Source organism: Phanerochaete carnosa (assembly GCF_000300595.1).
Source record: "Phanerochaete carnosa HHB-10118-sp unplaced genomic scaffold PHACAscaffold_1, whole genome shotgun sequence".
Taxonomy (NCBI): Eukaryota; Fungi; Basidiomycota; class Agaricomycetes; order Polyporales; family Phanerochaetaceae; genus Phanerochaete; species Phanerochaete carnosa.
This window is the reverse complement of record NW_006767628.1, coordinates 1,432,106-1,451,250: the sequence shown is the minus strand read 5'-3', so window position 1 is coordinate 1,451,250 and position 19,145 is coordinate 1,432,106. Positions and strand designations below refer to the sequence as shown.

General features: G+C 54.2%; 6 protein-coding genes across 6 annotated transcripts; 1 reads left to right on the top strand and 5 right to left on the bottom strand.

Moving 5' to 3' along the window:
- The first annotated feature begins 723 nt into the window (after positions 1 to 723).
- PHACADRAFT_246540 (uncharacterized protein) lies at positions 724 to 4,148 on the top strand. Its single transcript, XM_007389929.1, has 3 exons — positions 724 to 3,058; positions 3,114 to 3,669; positions 3,727 to 4,148. Exons 1-3 carry the CDS (start codon positions 1,009 to 1,011, stop codon positions 3,743 to 3,745), a joined length of 2,625 nt encoding a protein of 874 aa, XP_007389991.1. The 5' UTR covers positions 724 to 1,008; the 3' UTR covers positions 3,746 to 4,148.
- Positions 4,149 to 4,154: 6 nt separating this feature from the next.
- On the bottom strand, positions 4,155 to 6,018 carry PHACADRAFT_246535 (uncharacterized protein). The gene is made up of 4 exons (XM_007389928.1): positions 5,697 to 6,018; positions 5,345 to 5,645; positions 5,179 to 5,294; positions 4,155 to 5,126 (listed from the first exon to the last, which is right to left on the bottom strand). The coding sequence occupies exons 1-4, from the start codon at positions 5,960 to 5,962 to the stop codon at positions 4,250 to 4,252; spliced, it is 1,560 nt and encodes a 519-aa protein (XP_007389990.1). The 5' UTR covers positions 5,963 to 6,018; the 3' UTR covers positions 4,155 to 4,249.
- A 3,198-nt stretch (positions 6,019 to 9,216) lies between these two features.
- Positions 9,217 to 10,135, bottom strand: PHACADRAFT_179780 (uncharacterized protein; the record flags this gene model as incomplete). The annotated part of the gene is made up of 4 exons (XM_007389927.1): positions 9,217 to 9,351; positions 9,375 to 9,654; positions 9,677 to 9,908; positions 9,977 to 10,135. 4 exons carry the CDS (start codon positions 10,133 to 10,135, stop codon positions 9,342 to 9,344), a joined length of 681 nt encoding a protein of 226 aa, XP_007389989.1. The 3' UTR covers positions 9,217 to 9,341.
- Positions 10,136 to 10,815: 680 nt separating this feature from the next.
- PHACADRAFT_246531 (uncharacterized protein) lies at positions 10,816 to 14,084 on the bottom strand. The gene is made up of 12 exons (XM_007389926.1): positions 13,762 to 14,084; positions 13,500 to 13,707; positions 13,239 to 13,447; positions 13,084 to 13,184; positions 12,876 to 13,034; positions 12,750 to 12,819; positions 12,442 to 12,704; positions 12,299 to 12,390; positions 12,007 to 12,236; positions 11,549 to 11,948; positions 11,411 to 11,491; positions 10,816 to 11,361 (listed from the first exon to the last, which is right to left on the bottom strand). Exons 1-12 carry the CDS (start codon positions 14,006 to 14,008, stop codon positions 10,911 to 10,913), a joined length of 2,511 nt encoding a protein of 836 aa, XP_007389988.1. The 5' UTR covers positions 14,009 to 14,084; the 3' UTR covers positions 10,816 to 10,910.
- A 929-nt stretch (positions 14,085 to 15,013) lies between these two features.
- Positions 15,014 to 18,018, bottom strand: PHACADRAFT_23832 (uncharacterized protein; the record flags this gene model as incomplete). Its single annotated transcript, XM_007389508.1, has 2 exons — positions 15,014 to 15,262; positions 15,313 to 18,018. The coding sequence occupies 2 exons, from the start codon at positions 18,016 to 18,018 to the stop codon at positions 15,014 to 15,016; spliced, it is 2,955 nt and encodes a 984-aa protein (XP_007389570.1).
- Positions 18,019 to 18,045: 27 nt separating this feature from the next.
- Positions 18,046 to 18,790, bottom strand: PHACADRAFT_68826 (uncharacterized protein; the record flags this gene model as incomplete). Its single annotated transcript, XM_007389925.1, has 2 exons — positions 18,046 to 18,648; positions 18,704 to 18,790. Coding segments are annotated over 2 exons (690 nt in total), but the record flags the coding sequence as incomplete, so codon positions are not given.
- Between the last annotated feature and the right edge of the window lie 355 nt (positions 18,791 to 19,145).

Sequence of the window (19,145 nt, the reverse complement as noted above, 5' to 3'; positions counted from 1 at the left end):
CAGCGGTAGATCACTTCGAAAGAGTTCGCTTAGTTGCTCTCGATAATTCTGTGACGACTGCCGCGAGCAACGACAGAGCGGTTTTGGTTTCGGTTGCGGAGTAGCGGAAGATCGGGACGATCTCAGGAGATAGCCGCCCCCTTAATTGATCCCGAATCTGAGATCCCTCCGTCGGCGCGCCACAGCGAGCGGGGGGCGGGAGCATGACGCGATCGCTCGGTCGGTTTGTGACGCAAGCTGAATATCAAGGGGAGATTAAGTATTCATGTAACGCCTGCAGCAAATGGAAAAACACAAACGAAGGACAGCAGCTGGACGTTGGGACCGTCGACCGTCGGTTTGTCCTTAAGGAGCTGTAGTCATTGTTTTCGCCTCCCAGGGCATGTCATGGCAACAAACAAGGTTGAGCGTGCCGTGTCCGAGACTCCGAGACCTGGATTTCTCCGAACGAGACATGAAGAGCGAGCAGGGCGTCGAAAAGTCCACGCTCACCTCGATAACAATTCGTGGTGTGTCCGTGGTGCAGCGTATGCAAGCGTTGGTGCTCAGGATGGCCTCGAGGACACTGCCTCCGTCCCGCAAGGTGCGGAGATGGTCCCCGAAGTGGACGAGTATCCGTATTTCCGAATAACTTCTGATAGCTTGTGATGGGGAAAATAAATAAATATCGAAATCGGTAGTTAGGGCGCTGTCACGCTTGGGGTTGAGTCGTTCCTGCCGCCGTTTCAATCTTCCTCGTCGCTGTCGCTGTCGTCGACCATCTGCTAATCCTCATCGTCGACGCAGTCCCCAGCCCCCGTCCCAACATTTTGCTTTGCTTCGTCTTCTCTCTTTTAGTCTCTTCAAAAGGTTCCCCGGTCTTTAGTGCGTCTCCTGCACTCGCTTGTTGGAAGCGAGTCTGACTCTTTACTCGTTTTTGCTCTGGCCATAACAGCGAGGGGGACGCCGCCAGACCTGGTCCGAGCGTTTTGAACTGACCACCTACTCCGTTTGCACCGTTTTCTGTCCATGGCCGTTCTCGCTCCCCAAGACTGGCACCCACCTCGAGATCTGCAAATGGACGCGCCTTCCAACGCTATTAACACTGCTGTTCCTCGTCAGCGGTCCTCGCCCGCCAACGATCACTCTGCGACTTCCTCACCGGTCTCCCAGCAACCGTACCCTTATCCCGTGCAGCAGCAACAGGCAGGATGGACGGCACCACACCCGCACCAGCAATATTACCCCTCTTTCTACCAAAATCACCATCAACAGCCCTACCAACTCCATGGCCATCCTGCACAGGGACAGATGCACTTTCAGAATCCGTACTACGATCCAGCTAATGCGCAGCTCGCCGCCCAGTGGGCTTATCAACAAATGGTGCAGAATGCACACCACCAAGCACATCAAATGTCCCACGTTCCTCCTCCACATCCTGGCCAGCGAAGCCGTACCGGAAGCGCTAGTGCAGGCGACTACTTCGTACCGTCCCCAATGACGGGCTACAGCCCATTCCCAAGCGGCACCCCTCCCGCCCATCCCTCGCAGTTGCCCAACAGTTACTCGTCCGGCCAAAGTGATCACGGCGGTCACCAGAACCAATACAACGGTTTCCACCCTTATCGTCGTCCAGATCGCCAGGACTCGCGACATCGAGATGCTCCTCAGCCCTCTCCTGGTGCCGACTGGCGTGGGCCTGGTCCCTTCCAACCACCGTATATCCGGGCGGATGCCGCTGGGTCATCAACCTCTGTCAATTCAACAGGTTCTAACTCCGGCGGCACCCGCCAGCGCACCAACAGTATCCAGGGATCTTCTGCATCGCCGAGCACCAATGGTCGATCACCTGTTCCCAACGGTCGCAGCCCCAGCGGGAATCCATCCAGCTCTGGATCGGCGCCGCAACCCAGACCACACCAGCGCACGACATCTTCCTCCTCCAACTCCTCCACCGGTACGTCACGGCCGCCCGCGGCTTCGTCGTCTGCTACAACGTCGGCGCAACTGCGGAAACCTTCCCCACTGTCTCAAGGAAACTACACTGCCGCCGAGAAGCGCATGTCGCGCGATGACAGCGATCTCGCTGCGATGATGGCTGAGCCGGCGCCTGGCGTGCGTAGTGGTGGTCTGAAGGGTCGTCTACGGCGTGCTCTGTCGCTCAACGCCGGGTCAACGCTGCGAGAAGAGGACGAAGACGAGGCCCACAAACATGCGAAGAACGGGAAAACGAGTGCAGGGGATGGGGCCAGTACCGTCGCAGGCGACGACGACTCCACGGCAACCGTGCAGAAAAAGAAGTCGCGCTCGCTATTCAACTCTCGATTGAATCGCTCAACAGACAACATCTCCCTCTCGTCTACGATGTCGTCAGCGTCGATGGTTATCCGCAAGCTGGGCAACATCGGCAAGCTAACACGTCGTAACTCGCTTGCAGGCATTACTTCGTTGTTCAAGGAGAAGGACAAGAAGGAGAAGGACGGCGAAGATGTCGGGAAGAAGAGCAAGAAGAGCAAAGACAGCAAGAGCAACGCGTCGGAGCCCGCTGTCTCGCATGCCACGGCGGAACTAGATGTGGGAGAGTGGAGCGCTGACCTGTCCGGGCTCAGTCCTGCTGCGCGACTCGCACGACAGCACACGCTAAAAACCAACGCAGAGGCGGCAGCCAAGGCTAAGGCGGAGGCCGAAGCCAAAGCCAAAGCGTTGGCTGCGGCCACGCAGGCGCAGAGCTCATCGAATCCGCATGTTCCTACGACCTGGGAAAAGAACACCACCAGCCGAAATGGGGAGACGGCGCCATCAAAGGTGCTGACAGGGGTGAGCGATGATGGAACGCGGGTGCTCGTCGAGGATGACGACACGGACAGCGATGATGGGCAGTATGACCATCCGCCGTACAACCACGAGGGGTGGGAGGAGGATGACGACGACTGGGAGGGACTGCAGGACGAAGAAGCTACTATCCGCCAAGGACTAGAAGATGCACGGCTAGAAGACAACGATGACATGGAGCCGTGGGCACTTGGTGTGCGCCGCAGTGCGGAGCGGTCACGAAGACCGGCCAAAAGCATCCTGAAGAGTGAGTCGTTTTCGATGTGATACATGCGACTTTCAGCTCATCTTGGCTTGAGAAGATGGTCGTGATTATGACCAGGAGACTCACGTCGCTACGCACCCGCCGTTCGGCCGTGTTCGTTCGAACTCATACGACTCTCCCCCTCACCTTAACCCCGACCTTGGGCCATTGGCCCGCATCCCATCCCCCGACCCCGACCATATCGATGGTCTGCATAAGCACCATCTGTCGAGTGGGCCATCAAGTGGGCCGTCTTTCATTCCTCCGCTGCCGTTCGAGAAGGACATGCCTAAGGGCGATAACTCCGCCCCACGGTCATCAACACCCGAGAAGACGCTGTTCAGTCACCCCAACTCGTCCGCCCCGGCCCTTTCGACGATGTTCCAGTCCAACGCTCCAACATTGACTCACCGTTCCGCAACAGCTCCTGCCAAACGGCTGGCGTTTGCGTCCAACCTCTCGGTATATGACACGTTCCCTTCTTCAGTCTATGATAGACGCAGTGAGCCCGCGACATGGAGTCGATTGACACCCGCCCTCGCACAACGCATCAAGGAAGAGTTGAACTCTTACAAGATGGAAGAAATGGAGGTGCACGCCGCCAGTCGTGTGCAGTACGTCGTCATACGTCTTCTGTGGTGGCATTCTCCCACTGATTATGAATTTTGCAGCACACAATTCTTCGTATAGAGTTTAGAGTTTCCCAAATTGTGACCGGCTTTCGCGCTCATAACTGTCGGCGTGTTCATGATTGTCGGAATCATCGTTCAAGACCCCGTTCATTTCTTGCCCGCCGTCTACTCCCGGTTATCGCTACATCCACATGTTCATCCCACGCGCACGTTTGGATCAGATATCCACGATCTCATTTCAACCTATATACCCCTCACTCATCCCAGCCAATCCCTCAATATGTAATATTATGATGCATGGTCTCTCATGTTTCATCTTGTCGTGGTACTGGTGCCGTGTTTCTTCGCCCATCCTTCACTCCCTTGCATTCTTTCGCCGATCTTCGGGACGGACTTTGTGGAAGCTGCCCCCTCTCCTCTCTCTAAGCTAACTATCATGTCTATTCATGCTCGAGCTCTCCAGCCAGTGTTTGTCATACAATTTCATTTCATTCTCTGCGAAGTCAACGGCGAAGGACGTGCATATTGAGTACAGATGGCGCAAATACGACGAGACGTACAATCAACCCGAGCTGAGCCGCTTGACGAGAAAGTCCCCCAAGGTTGCCTGCTTCCATCGCTTCTCCGTCATGCGTAACATCTCCGGAAACCATTCTCGTAGCTCGTCTTCCCGGTTCAAGACCATGCTGGCGAGGGCCTTGCCGCTCAACCAGGCGTGGGTCATACCCTCGCCGGTGTATCCCGCCGATATCCATTCGCCGGGCGCCGCCGTCAATTCACTGCACAGGCCGGCCTCTCTCGCCGCCGTGCGTGGGGTGGATGACGCGGGCGGCTCAGACCTACCAGAAACCTTCTGCGGTAGGCGTCCGACCCAGGGTAGCCCATCGGCCGAGATGCCCAAGATGCCGCCCCACTCCGCCTTCGTGCGCCCCTCGCCCCACTGCACGCCGCCATCGTCCTCTGCCTTCTCGGGCTCCTTCTCACGGCCCCACGTGCGCTCACCGAAGTAGAGGGGGAGCGCGCCGGCGAGGTGGCTCGCGACGGCAACGCTAAACGTGCTGTCGTCGCTCGCGCCGAGGGCCGCGAGCGCGATGTCGAACGCGGACGCCCAGCCGCCGCCGAACATGAGCTCATGCTCGCCCACGGGGAGCTGCGTGAGGTAGTCGTAGCCGAGTCCGCCCGGGTGGAACACGTACGAGCGCTGCCCGTCCAGCGTCGCGCGCCCGAGCGCCATCCCCGGCCGCTGCACGCTCATCGTCGCACAGATGGGCACGACCTTCTCGCGCATTGGTGCGACGAGATGTGAGACCCAGCTGTTCGTTGCGTGCACGACGTGCGCCGTCAGTACGTTGCCGCGCGGCGTGCAGACAGTGTAGTACGGGATAGAGGCGGTGGGGGCTTTGATGTCTGTGCAGGGCGTGTGGGCCGTGATAAAGAACCTGCTCTAGTATCAGACTGAGGAGAAGGGTAGTCTGTAGTGAGTCGACTATCCTCTCAGAGTGCCGATCCAGGAGCTTGACCAGGAGGCATGTGACGAAGCGATAAGGGTGTATGGCACCGCCCGGGCCCGAAATGCATCCTGCTACTCTGATAGAAAGACTAAACTTCTGCTTAAAAATGAGAGAGTCTTCAAAGTGTCTGAGAGAAGGGAACGTACTTCTTGTGCCTCTGTGTCAGCATATGCGATGTACTCTTGCGCCACCTCGGGTACGTCCCCTTTCCATTCTTCCAAAGCTTCACACTCCTCCGTGAAGTCGTCCTGCGTAAAGAACACTTCCAAGTGCTCTGTCACCCGGACCTGCGATTCTTTCAAGATGTCTTCCTGAGAGGCAATAGCTTGCAGCTCTCGGACGTGGGCCAGTCGGAAGCTATTAAGTATTCGCGCATCCTTCTCTCCATACTGCGCTTTGAGGTAATTCCAGTCATTCCACAGCGGAGGATTGATGTGACCGCCATTCCTAACCTATCTATCCAGACTGCTGAAGTGAAAACACGGATTGTGCACGCACCTCCCAGTTGCACCAGAACAAACGTCGCGCGCCTCGAGCATCAGCACCCGTATTGAATCGTCCCTGGAGAGTGCATTGTACACGAACGAGGCACCGGTAATACCGGACCCAATGACCACAGTATCGACATAGTCGGGTAACGGCTGTTGAATCGACGATATCGGGGACTTTGGTATCGTCCAGAAGGGTAAACTAGGGTTCATTACAGGCAATCCAGGCGACTCCTTGATGCGTCTGGATAATTGGTCAAGGAACTGGTTGATCATGTAGGCTGCCCCTATGATCAACTTTGCTCTGGACACCACGCTCCCCATGGTTCCCTGTATCTGAGGCCTGAGGCTTGGGTGAAAGGCAAGCGCGTCGCAGCTAGTAATGAATTTGCGATGTGGTCTGGGCGTGTGGGAGGGCAGTTATCTTTCGAACTTGTCGTGCGTGCTTTATCGGCAGGTGATTATGTTGAACCCATTCTGGGGAATATGGACGATTGAACACCATGCTTGGCCCCTTTGCTGCATGTCTCGCATTAATATCATCTCGTCACCGTCCTGGAAGCTTGACGTTTGCAGGCTGCACGTGCAATGTGCCCTAGTGGGCGCTGGGTGGTCCACTGTGCCTTCATCAAGAATTGTCCCCTTTCCGCAGTCATCCGTTTGATAGCCTCCGTCATAACCATCTCCAGAAGATTTACATGAGTACACCGGGCTACGCAGTAGATACATGGTATGCGTCGAAGAATAGGGTGTGTCATAGCCAGTAAGGAAAGCCCTGTAGACAGATATGGTACCACACTCAACACTGCTGATACCGTGCCAGCTCGACGCACTGGAATACGTCCAACATCGGAACGATATCAGACGGCAGCACGGACGAGAGACGCTAACGTTGCATGGCCATAACTGACATGGCACGTAGCCTGAGTACGTTCGTGCAGTACTTTGACTAATTGAGACATGGGTGACGTTCCAATGTGGTGGTGCAATACCGACAGGGAATTTGTTCAGACATGAGATCGAAGTTATGCTCGCTGGCTTGATCCAGGTAGATGCAGTATGTACGCGAAATAGACCCGCAGAAAATCATGTGGAAAATATTTTTAACTGTATACGGCCCCCGGCGGTTTCCCACGCTGCAGGTCCTGGGATCAACATCACCTCAGGCCCGACTTTCCTCTCACCAGCACAAATTCTATCTTCGCTAACAGTTGCAGTATGGCCTGTTTCCAAGATTTACCTCTGGAAGTGTGCATAGAAATCCTTCACAACCTTTCTACGCTCGACGTGGTTCGCTTTCAACGAGTACGCATGCTTCGTATTCAACGCATGCTTTGACCTCATCTGCCGCACCATTTCGAACAAGGTGTCCTCAAGCTTTTGCGAGCTTGTCCGAAGCTCTCCAGAGCTTCAATACAAGGTTGAGTGCTCCCTGACAGGGGCAGTAGATGATTCATCAAGGTCGCAGTACTCTATCAAAGACATAATGGAAAGGCTGGCGGCCTGGCGCCAAACATGGAAGAGGCCGACCTGGCACGGGGAATGCAGCTTACCCGGACCTAGATTACGTCCCTGTGTCTCCGGACCTGTCTTTGCGCAACGAAGTTCTGTGTCCAAACCACACACTACCATCGAGTTCTACGCCTTGGAGGCGAAGCTAAGAGGTGTCAGACCGAAAAGTTGGACATTGGATGGTCTCCCTGATTTTTTTTACATTCACCTTCGACTGGTATCAAGATCTGCTAGCTCTTCTTGAAAGGTGTGGCCACGTGGTTTCGGAACAACAACGATCCTCTGGTGGCTCATGTGTCATGATTAGCCCCAGTGAAAATAACGCGGTTATCCTGCACTTACTAAAATGTGCGACCGGTGAGCCATATCCCGCTACAAAACACGCCACCATTCGCGTTACTCTTCCAACGGAGAGGGTTGAAGGGAACTTCAAGCTGCAGGTTTGCGGAGACATCATTGCGCCCCACTACTCGTTTAAGGGAGGCATATTCTGTGAGCTTTGGGTTTTTGATTGGAGACAGGGTCTATTGCTTCTAGTGCGCACTATCGTCTCGTTGGGTCCCTTGCCAGCATATCTTAATTGTTACCCTGCGCAGCACCTAGGAATGGACATTACCTTGGACACGACGAACGCCCTAGCACAGGTCAGTCCGTTGGACTTCGCGCTGCTCGACTCTCGACATGTTCTCGTGTCAACTGGCAGAGAAAGCCATGTACGCGTTTTGGCAGTCTTCGACTGCTATGGTGTCCCCACCGCCGAGCGGCTACTCTTTCCAGACGCCATGCACCACCATGCATCGCTTGTCCTAAATTTGCCGCCGCTGGCCTCGACAGTCTCGTCAGACATCTCCGTCACGGTCGACTGTCAGCCCAACAGTCCTTTTGCCCTACCGGCACAGATCGAAGGCTCAGCCTTCCGCGCCGCGGGACCACCCGTCGTGTGTGTGTGCATCTGCGCTGTAGACAGCCACGGTAACGACTTGGAGTACGACCTTCTCATCCCGGGCCGAGTCATTCTCCGCCAGCTTGCACAGATCCAGATACATCGCGCGTCCGCTCTCTCAGTGTCCCAGCTACCGTGGCAGGCCTATGCGCACGAGTGCCGACTCGTCAATGTGTCGAACAATCGCTTCGAAAGAGTTGTGCACGGTGCCCGATACGCCACGAGCTGGGCGGTCTGGTGCAGTACAGGAGGCCCGCTTTCCGAAGGCCACTTCGTTGATGTCATCCAAATCAGCCATTTCGGCGAATCCGCAGCGATCTTCCGGGACATGGAGGTCGACGACTCCGACGAAGATGACGAGACAATGAAGCCTAGTGTACATCGCATCTTGGGACTTTTCGATCAGTCGAACGGGGACGTCTGGGCAGAGCCGATGTGCACAGGAGCACTGTATCTCTAGACGTGGACTGATGTTAGCTTAGAGGGTAAGATGTCATTTCTCCTTGTCGAGGATGGGGTCATTGTCACCGAGAAGCTAGTAGGGTGCGTCACGCAGGCAAGTGTCATAGCATACCCATACTCACCCATCTCTTTCGTGCCGCAGGATGCGGGCTTATACTTTCTAGCTTCGCTGCTGTACGGAGAATTTGCATGTATTTGGAGGTATTCAATTAAACTGCACGCGAATCATGTAGCTAATTGGGAACAAAAGTGACTTTACACAGCAGATCTCCAGACTAGTCTCATTGTATCTTGGAAAGAAACTAAGTATACCGAGATGAATCGAACAGTGTGAGTCGCAACTTACCCGATGATGGTCGTACGGTTATTGAGTACGCGCCATGGAATAGTGGGCTCTGTGGGTATCAAGGCCTCGTAGACCATGAAAGCCAAGATAGCAGCCAATCCGAGGATTAATGGAACTAATACCTCAGCGGAGCTCCATGGGAAACGCACACCTCCCCATGTCAAGCCCAGAAGTGCCGATGTGCTGCCACCTATGATCAATACATTCCCGCTGGATGATAAAATTGATTAATCGATAGCGATACTGATGAGAAGATGTGCATACATCCAGTCTATCCTCTTGACCTTCTCCCTGAATGTGGAGTGTGGCACTTTGAGCTTGAGGGAGAAAGGACACAAGACCATTGAGATGCCCGTCAGTGGAAGGTTGAGGTCCGCAGAGAGTATGTGAACTCATCCAAGACTAACGGCGGCGTCCAGACGTACAAAATAGCCCACGCCAAGTCCAGTCGCGTCTCTGCGCAAACGTGCCGCCCTGATCTCTCCGTGAGCAATTCGTCAACGTTCCTGATATACTCGTACTTAGGACCAGAGGGCCGATGACTGAAGCAGTAGACCACACCAGTCCAATCATGCCCTGGTACGCCCCTCACTCTCGCATAGGAACGAGATCGGACAGAATGATCTCCGTCAGAGACAGGATTCTGCCAGAGCCAATTCCCTGCACCGCCATAGGTGAACTTGGTGAGTATAACGCCGCCGTAGACTGTTATATGCAGCAAACCTACTTTGTCCTCCGATGAGCATCGACATGCTTTGAGCTCCGCCACAGAGAGCGCTACCGAGGGCAAAGAGCGGAAACGACACCAGGAGGATGGGGCGTCGTCCGAAGATATTGGCGAGGTGGACAGACATGGGTAAGAATGCGGTGCCGGAAAGCGTGTACGCGGGACCGACCCAGACGAACTCCTTGCCGTTGAAGTGGTTCACTATCGTGGGCAAGGCGGTCGAGACCGCGCTCTGAGTAGGCAAAGTGTGTCGCAGTTAGAGCAAATCCTTTCGAGGAATAGCATACACATTCCACGTACCGTGTCCATGGCCGCCAAGAACGTGGCAATCATGAGGGCGAACATGGAGAGCCAGACCGAAGCATTCTTTGGCTCGGGTTTGGGACCAGAGCCGTCGTTGTTAGTTGTAGACATCTCATACCCCGCTGTGGGGAGGTCTTGAGACGTTGCAGCAGACATCTTTCCAACGGGCTAACGAATAACATGGACTGCACTCTTAAGGACACTCGATGCGTGAGTGTCTCAAGGGGCGTTCCGAATGAAACAGAGGCCCGCAAGGACAGCTCGGCCATACGGAAGGCGGTCGCGCCCAAACTCGGATCGCTGGCTGGGCCCATGCGCCGTTGGATAAAAGCTGGGGATGCGAGACGGTTCCCATCCAGATCTTGGTGGTCGCACTCATCTTTGCCGTCTTCTTCGCGGTCTACACGCACGCACTTGGCCATTCTCTGCTGTGGTGCACACGCCGACGGCAGCTAAGCGCGCAGCACGGTACACGATCAACTATCATTGAATGATTAGATAAGATCTGCCTAGGGACACTCCCTACAGTAACACGGTAGATTCTGGTAGATAAGTTCCGTGAACTGCTTATCACAATGCGTTATAACACTTGGATCCAGTGCCAGGTATGTCTATAATGAAAACCATACCACCCAGCAGACTATGCAGCCAACGTGTCCCCGCTGTTGCCTTGTCCCCTCCATCTGCTCATGGTACAAAAGTTGACGTTCACGAAATCTGAGAAATATTGAAAACCACACAGACCATATCGAGCTTATATGGACGAGACCATGCCTCTCCGAGGATAGCGCTGTCGATTGCAGAGCCTCACTTAGCACGCCCATCTGACATCGCATAGGCACTGTAACCATGTTCCTCCCGAATGAAACTTAATACAGGGGTGTGTAGTCCATGCACAAGTTTGCACTTTGCGAAATGCAAACAGCTATGCTTACGAGATACCACTTAGCCACTTCTCGTAGTCAAATTGAACGGGAAGCTGCTCCTTCTCACTCACGAAATCCGAGGTGAACGGCCGGCCTTTCTCCACATATCCTGTGTATAGGTCGACGTCCTTATCTCTCACACTGGCAGCATCGGTGCCACAGCTCGCTAGCGAAACTGCGCCGTCGTATATCCGTTGGTCCTTACGCGCAGCGTACTCCTGCGGCGCACGCGAGAGCTCCTGACACTGAGTGACGTACGATTCGTATTCCGCCTCTTCCTCGGGCGGAACGTTCGGATCGAGGAGCGCGGCGGCAATGTACTCAGTCGAATTCTTGTCAGGTCTGAGCTCCGTCTTAGACGCCTTGGATGGTGGGACATGCCACGCTTCGACATGTGTGGTCTTTCGGTTTGTTGGCGAGCCTGAGGACATCCAGCGACGCACGCCATCCATGAGGCTGCAAAGCTGATTAGTTTAATCTTTACTTCCGTCCAATTGATGCCTACCGCGGTGGATGGTGCACAGTGATGTGTCTGGGCATGAACGGGCTTGGGTTCCTGTGCTGCTCGATGTCATGTGTACTATTCCTATAGGTATGTTCTCTGCGTTAGTGTGAAACAGTGATACAAGATTTCAGGACCCACCCAGGCAGTTTCAGTGTACTATTCATCAGATACACGAAGTGCTTCCCCAGGCTGGTAAACAGCAGCGGGCGATAGTACTCGACCCAGAAGTCGCCCCGCTCCTGTACAAACTGTTGGATGCCCCTCTCACATTCGTCGATGTCGTACGCAGGTTCAAGATGCTCTTTCTTGAACCAGGCGCGGTACGACCCACGTTGGACGTACTGCGTAATGGGCCGGTCGCTCCGAATGCCGAGGAATAGGTTGATGGCTGCCTGCTTGTCCGCGTCGAGTAGCGAGTTGGTATAGAACCGCCGGAAATTCTCGATGATGTCGCGCGAGTGACTGTTCCAGTGCGGCATTCTGCGGTAGGTTTCGACGCGATTGACAAGCGCACTGCCTGTATACTGCATCGCCAGCGCTACATGGTATCGTCCCACCATCAACAGCATTCTCAATCTAGCGAAGTATATACATACTGTCACCATGGTCGTGGTACATCTCTGTAAGCATGTTCACTGCGTCGCTGTCGAAAGCCAGGTTGGGCGAGTCGACGACACCTAACGCGTAGAGCTGATGCCCTAGCGCGCGCTTTCCGAACACAAATTGCGCAGCGTTCGTGCGGTCAAGGCAGTCCACACAGTTTGTGCGACAGATGCCATTCTGCAGGGAGATGCGGCTGCGCCAGGGGATTTCTATACCTGTTGTCCTGTCGATTAAAAGATGGTGAGTTCAGGAGACCGTCCATGAGCGAAGGGTAATATGACGCACTCATATTCAATTTCGTTCCGTAGGAAGTGGCTGTAAGGTTCGGGGCCTGAGTGAAAGAAGCCCGTCATCATGATGCTCTCTTCTGCGATATCCTACGCAGCAGACATGAGTATGAACAGAAGTCAAGCATGCCTGCGACGCACCTCGAGATACCCAATGACATCCAGCGTCTTCTGCTTATATGCGTAGCTCATATCCCATGCACGGTACAACATCTTCTTCCCCGGAGGCAGGAACTGATTCAGGTAATTAACGCAGTTGGTATACTCTTGCAGTAGCTTGCTTTCCCGCGGCTGCGGCTCTCGCTTCTTTATCAAATTCAGTATCGTGATCGGCGCGCCGTACCGCGCAAATAAGTCGTCGAAATGCTTCGATGCCGCAGTGTAGAACGGGTCCATCACGCTGACTAGCTGGAATGAGACGCGGCATTTAGATTGAGGAAAGCGCGTACTTTCTATCGGGGGCTTGGGCACCATAGCGTTTGTCTCCTGCGTCCAATAAACCGGTATACTACCACGGTACTATTGGCTCGGTCAGCTATAGTCGCATCGCCTTCTAACCCTTGACTGATGCACACCTGGACGAAACTAGTAAAATTTGGGCTAGGTCGCCTTGGAGGCCGACTCGGGTTCTTCTCTTCGATACTCGAAGACGACAGTGGCGCAGGGTAGTAGAAAGGTGTAGTTAGCATTTCGGAGACGATCTGTTCCGTCTCAACCTCGTTTGCGACATTGCCCTGGACAGAATGTCAGCCAGCCGCAAGACGAGTTACGAGCTTAAAATACCTCGTCATTAACTCCACGCTTGAGATATCGTGCGCCCGCGTGATGTCTTGAACGACGCGCTATGAGTGTAACGAAAATTACGCGTCCGAGAACAGTCAGCTCTGGCAACAGGAGTCAGCGTCCATGTGGATAAGTTGCGCCGGTTCTCGACCTACTGGCTTGGTCGACGTGCCCATGAACAAGCGGGACTATCCACTGAGATATAAGGTGTACATCTCGCTGCTTGTCGCTGTCCGACATGGATGAGTCTTGGAATGCACGGGTCAGCATATGGTAGTTCCACGCGAAGCGGTCGTTGAACATTCGGCGGGCATTCGGACGAGCGAGGTTGTGTTGCAGAGTCGATGTCAGATCGTATGAGTAGCTAGATACACTGTTCATGAAGCAGCACCAGAGAACCGAGATGCTCGGCGCACCTGAAGTAGAAGTTCTTGGTGAGGTCGACCTGCTTCCAGATATTCATAAGCCTCTGCTCCTCAGCGGGTTTATCGACCTTGTGGTTCGATGACACCGCCAGTGTGTCGACTTCTTCGGTGTGGTAGATGTAGTGTCCACCGAGAAGAGCCACGGGGCATCGTCTCGATATGAGCACCATATACCACCCCGCAGTAAACCTGATGAATCCTATACATTATCTAAATTAGAAGCACTCATCGTATTCGTAGATGGAACTCGCACCGGCGACTCCAAAGAATAGCTTTGGCTTACCGAGACCACCGTTCGCTCTGTTTCCATCCTCAAGCATCTTCAGCATAGCAGTCATCTGCTTTCCGCTGTACGTCGCATCGTCTTCAACAACATTGAGCTCCTCTCCCTGCGTAGTACGATCAATCTTGATGATTTTATGTCTTGAGTCTGCGGCATTCGAGACAACGATGTAGAACCGGAGTTTGTTCTCGTATAGAATGAATTTGTTGAAGGACATGCTGCGTAGAAACAGTAGTGTCAGGGTATAGAATGATGCCAGGTATCTAAAAATACAGCGGAGGAGTCGTAAGGTCGTTAAGGGCCATCGTTGGTAGAAGGGGTGAAACCAGGATAGTCAGGAGAGGCGCGCTTAGAGGCGCGCTTGAAGGCGCATCAAACTCAGATTTGGAAGGGTACGCATCTAACCGGCTCACTGAGATACTGCACGAGATCTATATCACGAGACGAATTAGTTCCTCTTTTGTGCAAAAAGAGGTCCAAAAATATATACAATATTTTTCACGAAAAGAGCAGAACACTTCTCCCGGGAAGAAGCGGTGCTATTTGCAGCACGAAAAGGTGTACTATTTGACTCTTTTTTGAGTGTGGGAGGAGTTCAAATATTTCCAAGGAAAGTAGGGTATCTATTCTTGTGCCTATTTTCAGACAAAATAGTGATCGCCCGCTGTGATCGCCCGCTCATGGTATGACTGCATAGCATGAGCGGGCGATCACTATTTAAGCTGAAAATAGCTACCTCTTTTGCAAGAAAATATATACAAGATTAAATGGCCTATTTACATAGGGAATATTTGGACTATTTTTATGCTCAAAAAGTTGTAAAAATAGCATGCCTTTTCATGCTGCAAATAGCACCACTTTTTCCCAGAATAACTGCTCAGCTCTTTTTACAAAAAATACGTGCCGTATTTTTGGACCTCTTTTTACACAAAAGAGGAACTAATTCGTCTCGTGTATATGACGAAGGATTGGAATATTTGCCAAGATGAAGCCCATTCACGTTTAGAACTATCCTTGCTGCTTATACTGGCATATAGCGCGAACACAGTCCTGCACGAATCAAGTCACGCAGGCCAACCTATACGGCGTGGTATTGGATTGCTGAGCCCGAATTCCCGGCATATGGATCGTCCTCATGCATCCCAGCAGAAACCTATCGTACAATATCAACAATCTGCTCCGAGCTGCTCTATGGAACCCCGGGACAGAAGCGTTCATAGACTCATCCGTATTCCCACCAGGTTCGCTGAGGTTCGTCATTCGAAGGAGGGGGAGCTAACGGGGGTCTCGGAGTATTGCGAGTGCGATGAGAGGGAGTACGACGGGGGATATTCTCAGTATCCTCGCCGACATTGACGTTACCCGAACGACTTCGCTGTCTGCTCTCATGGCCGGAGTCCATCCGAGGCACATACGGAGCTGCTGGTACGGCGGCGCCAGCACCATCTCGTGGCTGATCATAGGGATTTGCCTTGAATCCACGCGTTAGCAACCAAAAGATGCTCAGGCGGATGCACTCACATCGCCGAAATTGCCAACTACGGCTTGAGGAGGCGACCTGCCCCGCATACTGGCAGCGCGGGAGTCTATAACGGAAGGCCGGGCAACGTCGCCGCTTACGGAGCGCGAGAGAGTTACCCTCGGTGCTGCAACAGGCCTGCCACTGCTAGTCCGCGAAGGCGTTCGTGGACTCGGAGATGCTGGATGGTCGGTGGAAGGCGGGGAATGGTACGCTCTTGGTGTGGGAGCTTCAATAATATGTGCAGCGCTACCCCGGTGCATTCTCCGACGACGCACCTCGGAGAGGAAGTCTGTGTCTGAAGGCGGCGGCGCAGATGCGACAGACGCAACACTCGGTGTGTCGGGAGACGAAGGGCGGTACGCTCTGGGTGCGGGAGCTTCAACAGCGTATGCAGCTATGTCTCGAGGTCGCTCGGGGCGGACGGGACGGACGGTATGTACGGACGGCGATGGCGGCGCAGAAGGCACGGTGTCCGGTATGATCACTGGGGGCTGCCCTGGCGTTGATGGCCCATCATTAGAACGTCCAACTATTGGGCGAATAGCAGGGGATGGTGGCGCAGAGGCGAGAGGTGCAATGTTTGGTACGACCACTGAGGGGGGCCCCGGCGTCGGCGGCGCATCGCGAGAACGTCGAATGCTGGAGCGAATGGTTGGCTCCGCCGGTGGAGAAGCAGTAGGCACAAAGTTCGGTATGACTACTGGAGGGAATCCTGAAACTGGAGGCGCATCGCGAGAATATCGGACGCTTGGGCGGATGCCCGGCGAAGGCGCTGCGGAGGCAACACGCACGAGATTTGGTACGACCTCTGGGAGTGGCCCTGGCGTTGGTGGCACATCATTAGAATGTCGAATATTTGAACGGAACGTAGGGCCCGTCGGCTCTATCTGAATAGAGCCTGCCTCCAAAGCAAGAGAAGGAGGGCGGTTCGCACCGCCCACCGGATCGTCTGGCCTTCTCGGCCTCGGGATAAATGGCAAGCGGATGCCCAATATTCCTCCCCCTGATTCCCTCCGGTGAGTCTGGTCGGAGGGCTCACCCTGCTTGGGCGGAGGCTTGGGTCCCTTGCCCGCCAGCCGAGCGAGTACGTCCCTGAGTTGCTCTGGGACGTCGAGATCGCTAGGCCCGAGTTCCTCCAAAGCGCGATCCGCAAGGGCGGAGATTGTCTCTTCCCTCGTAGACATGCCGGCAAACGTGAAGGTCTCGATGAGAGTGCCCTCGTCAGCAGTCTGCACGAGGACAGGGACCAGTTCATTCCAGTCGTTTGCTGGCTCCTTTCTGCCAAAGATGCGTGGTATGCCCGGCTGCGCCAAGATGATGCATAGTTTGATGAAGTCGTGCGTCTGGAGATGGCGGTCTCCGCCTCCAACCGAGCGAGCGCACTTGAGAAGGAATCTCCACAAGTCGAGCAAGACTGGCTGAAGAGACGACAATGGAACTTCATTGTTCTTCATACCATGGAAAACCTTCCAGAGCGGGATCCCATGAGGGTTGATTAGCGATCTTGTGACGAAGGCCCTATAAACGTTCAAGGCATTCATGACGAGGTTGGAGGACTTGCCGACAGCTACCAGAAGCTGTGACGCGATATCCGAATATTCCGTGCGGAGCAACCCCATCACACTCTCGACGTTTGAGATCGGATGGCCATCGTAGAATGATGGGTTAAGTGATATCCGTAATTCGCTACTGTTAAAGTCCACGGACGGCGGAGAGCCATCGAGCAGGAAGATGAGCATCAATGTGGCCTCCGCGGTATGGCGTTCCAAATCCTCATCGTCTTCACGCCAAGTGTTCTCCAGCAGGATCTGGATTGTGGCCTCCTGAAGATCGCTGAGAGTACGTCCGTCCGGTGAAGGAAGGCTGTCCCAATACTTGATTACTTCAGCAGGCATGTTGTCGTGGTCTCTCCTCGGAGCCGCAAAAGCAATCCACAACAAGCTAATGACGTCGCGGAGAGGCCAGTCTTTGATGACCACTCTGACCAGCTGAAGTATCTTAGCGAGGGTCGTGGGACTGGAGAGCATCAGAACGGCGCGTTCAGGGAGAGGCCTCTGGGAGTTGGCGACGAGCATCGCGGCTGCGTTTGTCATCCAGGAATTGTGCGAGTTTGAGCCTACATCGAGGGGCCCGGCTTTCTCTGGGAGGTGGGGTTCCAGCGTCTCGCCAATGAGTCCGCTCAGCAAATTCCATGCGCTCTCGGAGAGCGTACGTAGATCCAACAGTCCTCGGATAAGGCCGTTGATGTCAGGTACCAAAAGATCCGCGTTAGCAGCTCCGATGCGATGTTGGATACAGCCAAGGACGAAAGCAGTGATGAAGTGCGGAGGGGTGTGGGTCTGTTTGAGCACTTCTGCCATGGTTTCGAGAATCGGACCGTCGTTGATGATTACTTCGTCGACCGAGAGTAGCAGTTCGCGAGTCTTATATTTCTGTTGCATTATGTCGTCTTCTTCCTCCTTGTCGGTCTCAGGATCTGCGACGACGAGGTTGGCAAACCCCAAAAGATAAGTGTATGAAAGCTTCAGGAGTCCGAACGGCGCGTAGAACAGGAAGACAAGAAATCCGAGGAGGACGAATACGTCCCTGCTGGCCTTCACCAGAGCCCAGAGGCCATCTACAAAAGCGTCGAAGAGGCGGAACGGCAGACAGATGACAGCTCGCCAAATCCATTTCGCTGAGGAAATAACGCCATCTTTCGCCATGAGCGTTGGTCCCCAGAGGCGGGAGGTAACATGGCGCCTTCCCACACGTAGGGCGGCTTTGAGAAGGGTGACCTTGTATGGGCATCGAGGCGTGACCAACGGCGCGACCATAGTCAATAAGGCGAAAAACGCCCATCCAGCGACGAGGGGGAACGTTGACCGGCCAACGATCTCATTCTCCGCAGAATTGTAGAAGCAAAGGCCCAAGAAGAAAAGGCCAAGGGATATATGAAGGAGGAGAGGGAGCACGGCGGCGATCTCGAAGACTTTCCAGTCCTCGAGTCCGGGGTGGCGGTATTGTCGAGCACGCAGCTGCTCTTGGGGCGAAATCCACTCCATTGCGAGGTATTCGATTAGCCACTGCTTCACGAGCATGCCGAAAGAGGCAGTGGAAAGGCTGATGATGAGGCTTGCGAACCAGAGGCCGTTGACGCGTAACGCCCACACGGGGGCTTCGAATGGCGGATCGGGAGGAAAAGGTACCATCGGGCGCAGGACCCCGTTATTAAAAGTGTAATTTTGTGCGACGGATTGGCGCAGGAGGAAGACGATCTCGTCGCTGTTATCGGGCTGAAGGCTAGGATATGTCGCGACGACGAAGGTCGTGACTACGGCCGAGAAAAGACCAGACTAGTTACATACACTCAGAAAACCTCATAGACCTGCCAACGATCAAGATACGCACGAAAACGAGTAGAGTGTCGATATCCTCCTTGGTGTCTGCCACCTTCTGCATATCGACTTCTCGTACCGTCTTGACCATCGTCTGCCATATGTTCGAGGCGTTCGTCTGGGACGGGTTCTTGCCATTCTGAGACTTCCATCAGTTTGTCGGCTCGGAAAGTGTGTTTGCCTCTTACAGCTGAGCAGCATGCACAAGCCGCTTTCGCCTCAGTATCCTTACTATCCATGTATGTGACTTGTGCAAGGAGAGGTGGGGGACAAGATGGGAATTGAGACTGGACAAGAAGATATCCAGCAATCGCAGTACGTATACCCCTTGAGATTTTCAAGAATGGAAGGAAAGACACAAGACGTGCACTCGTGAGTCATGACCGTGCTTCTCGGAAATTCAGGTCATGGGGGCGAAGGCAGACATAAAAGATCTGGAAAGGGTCCAGGGAGTG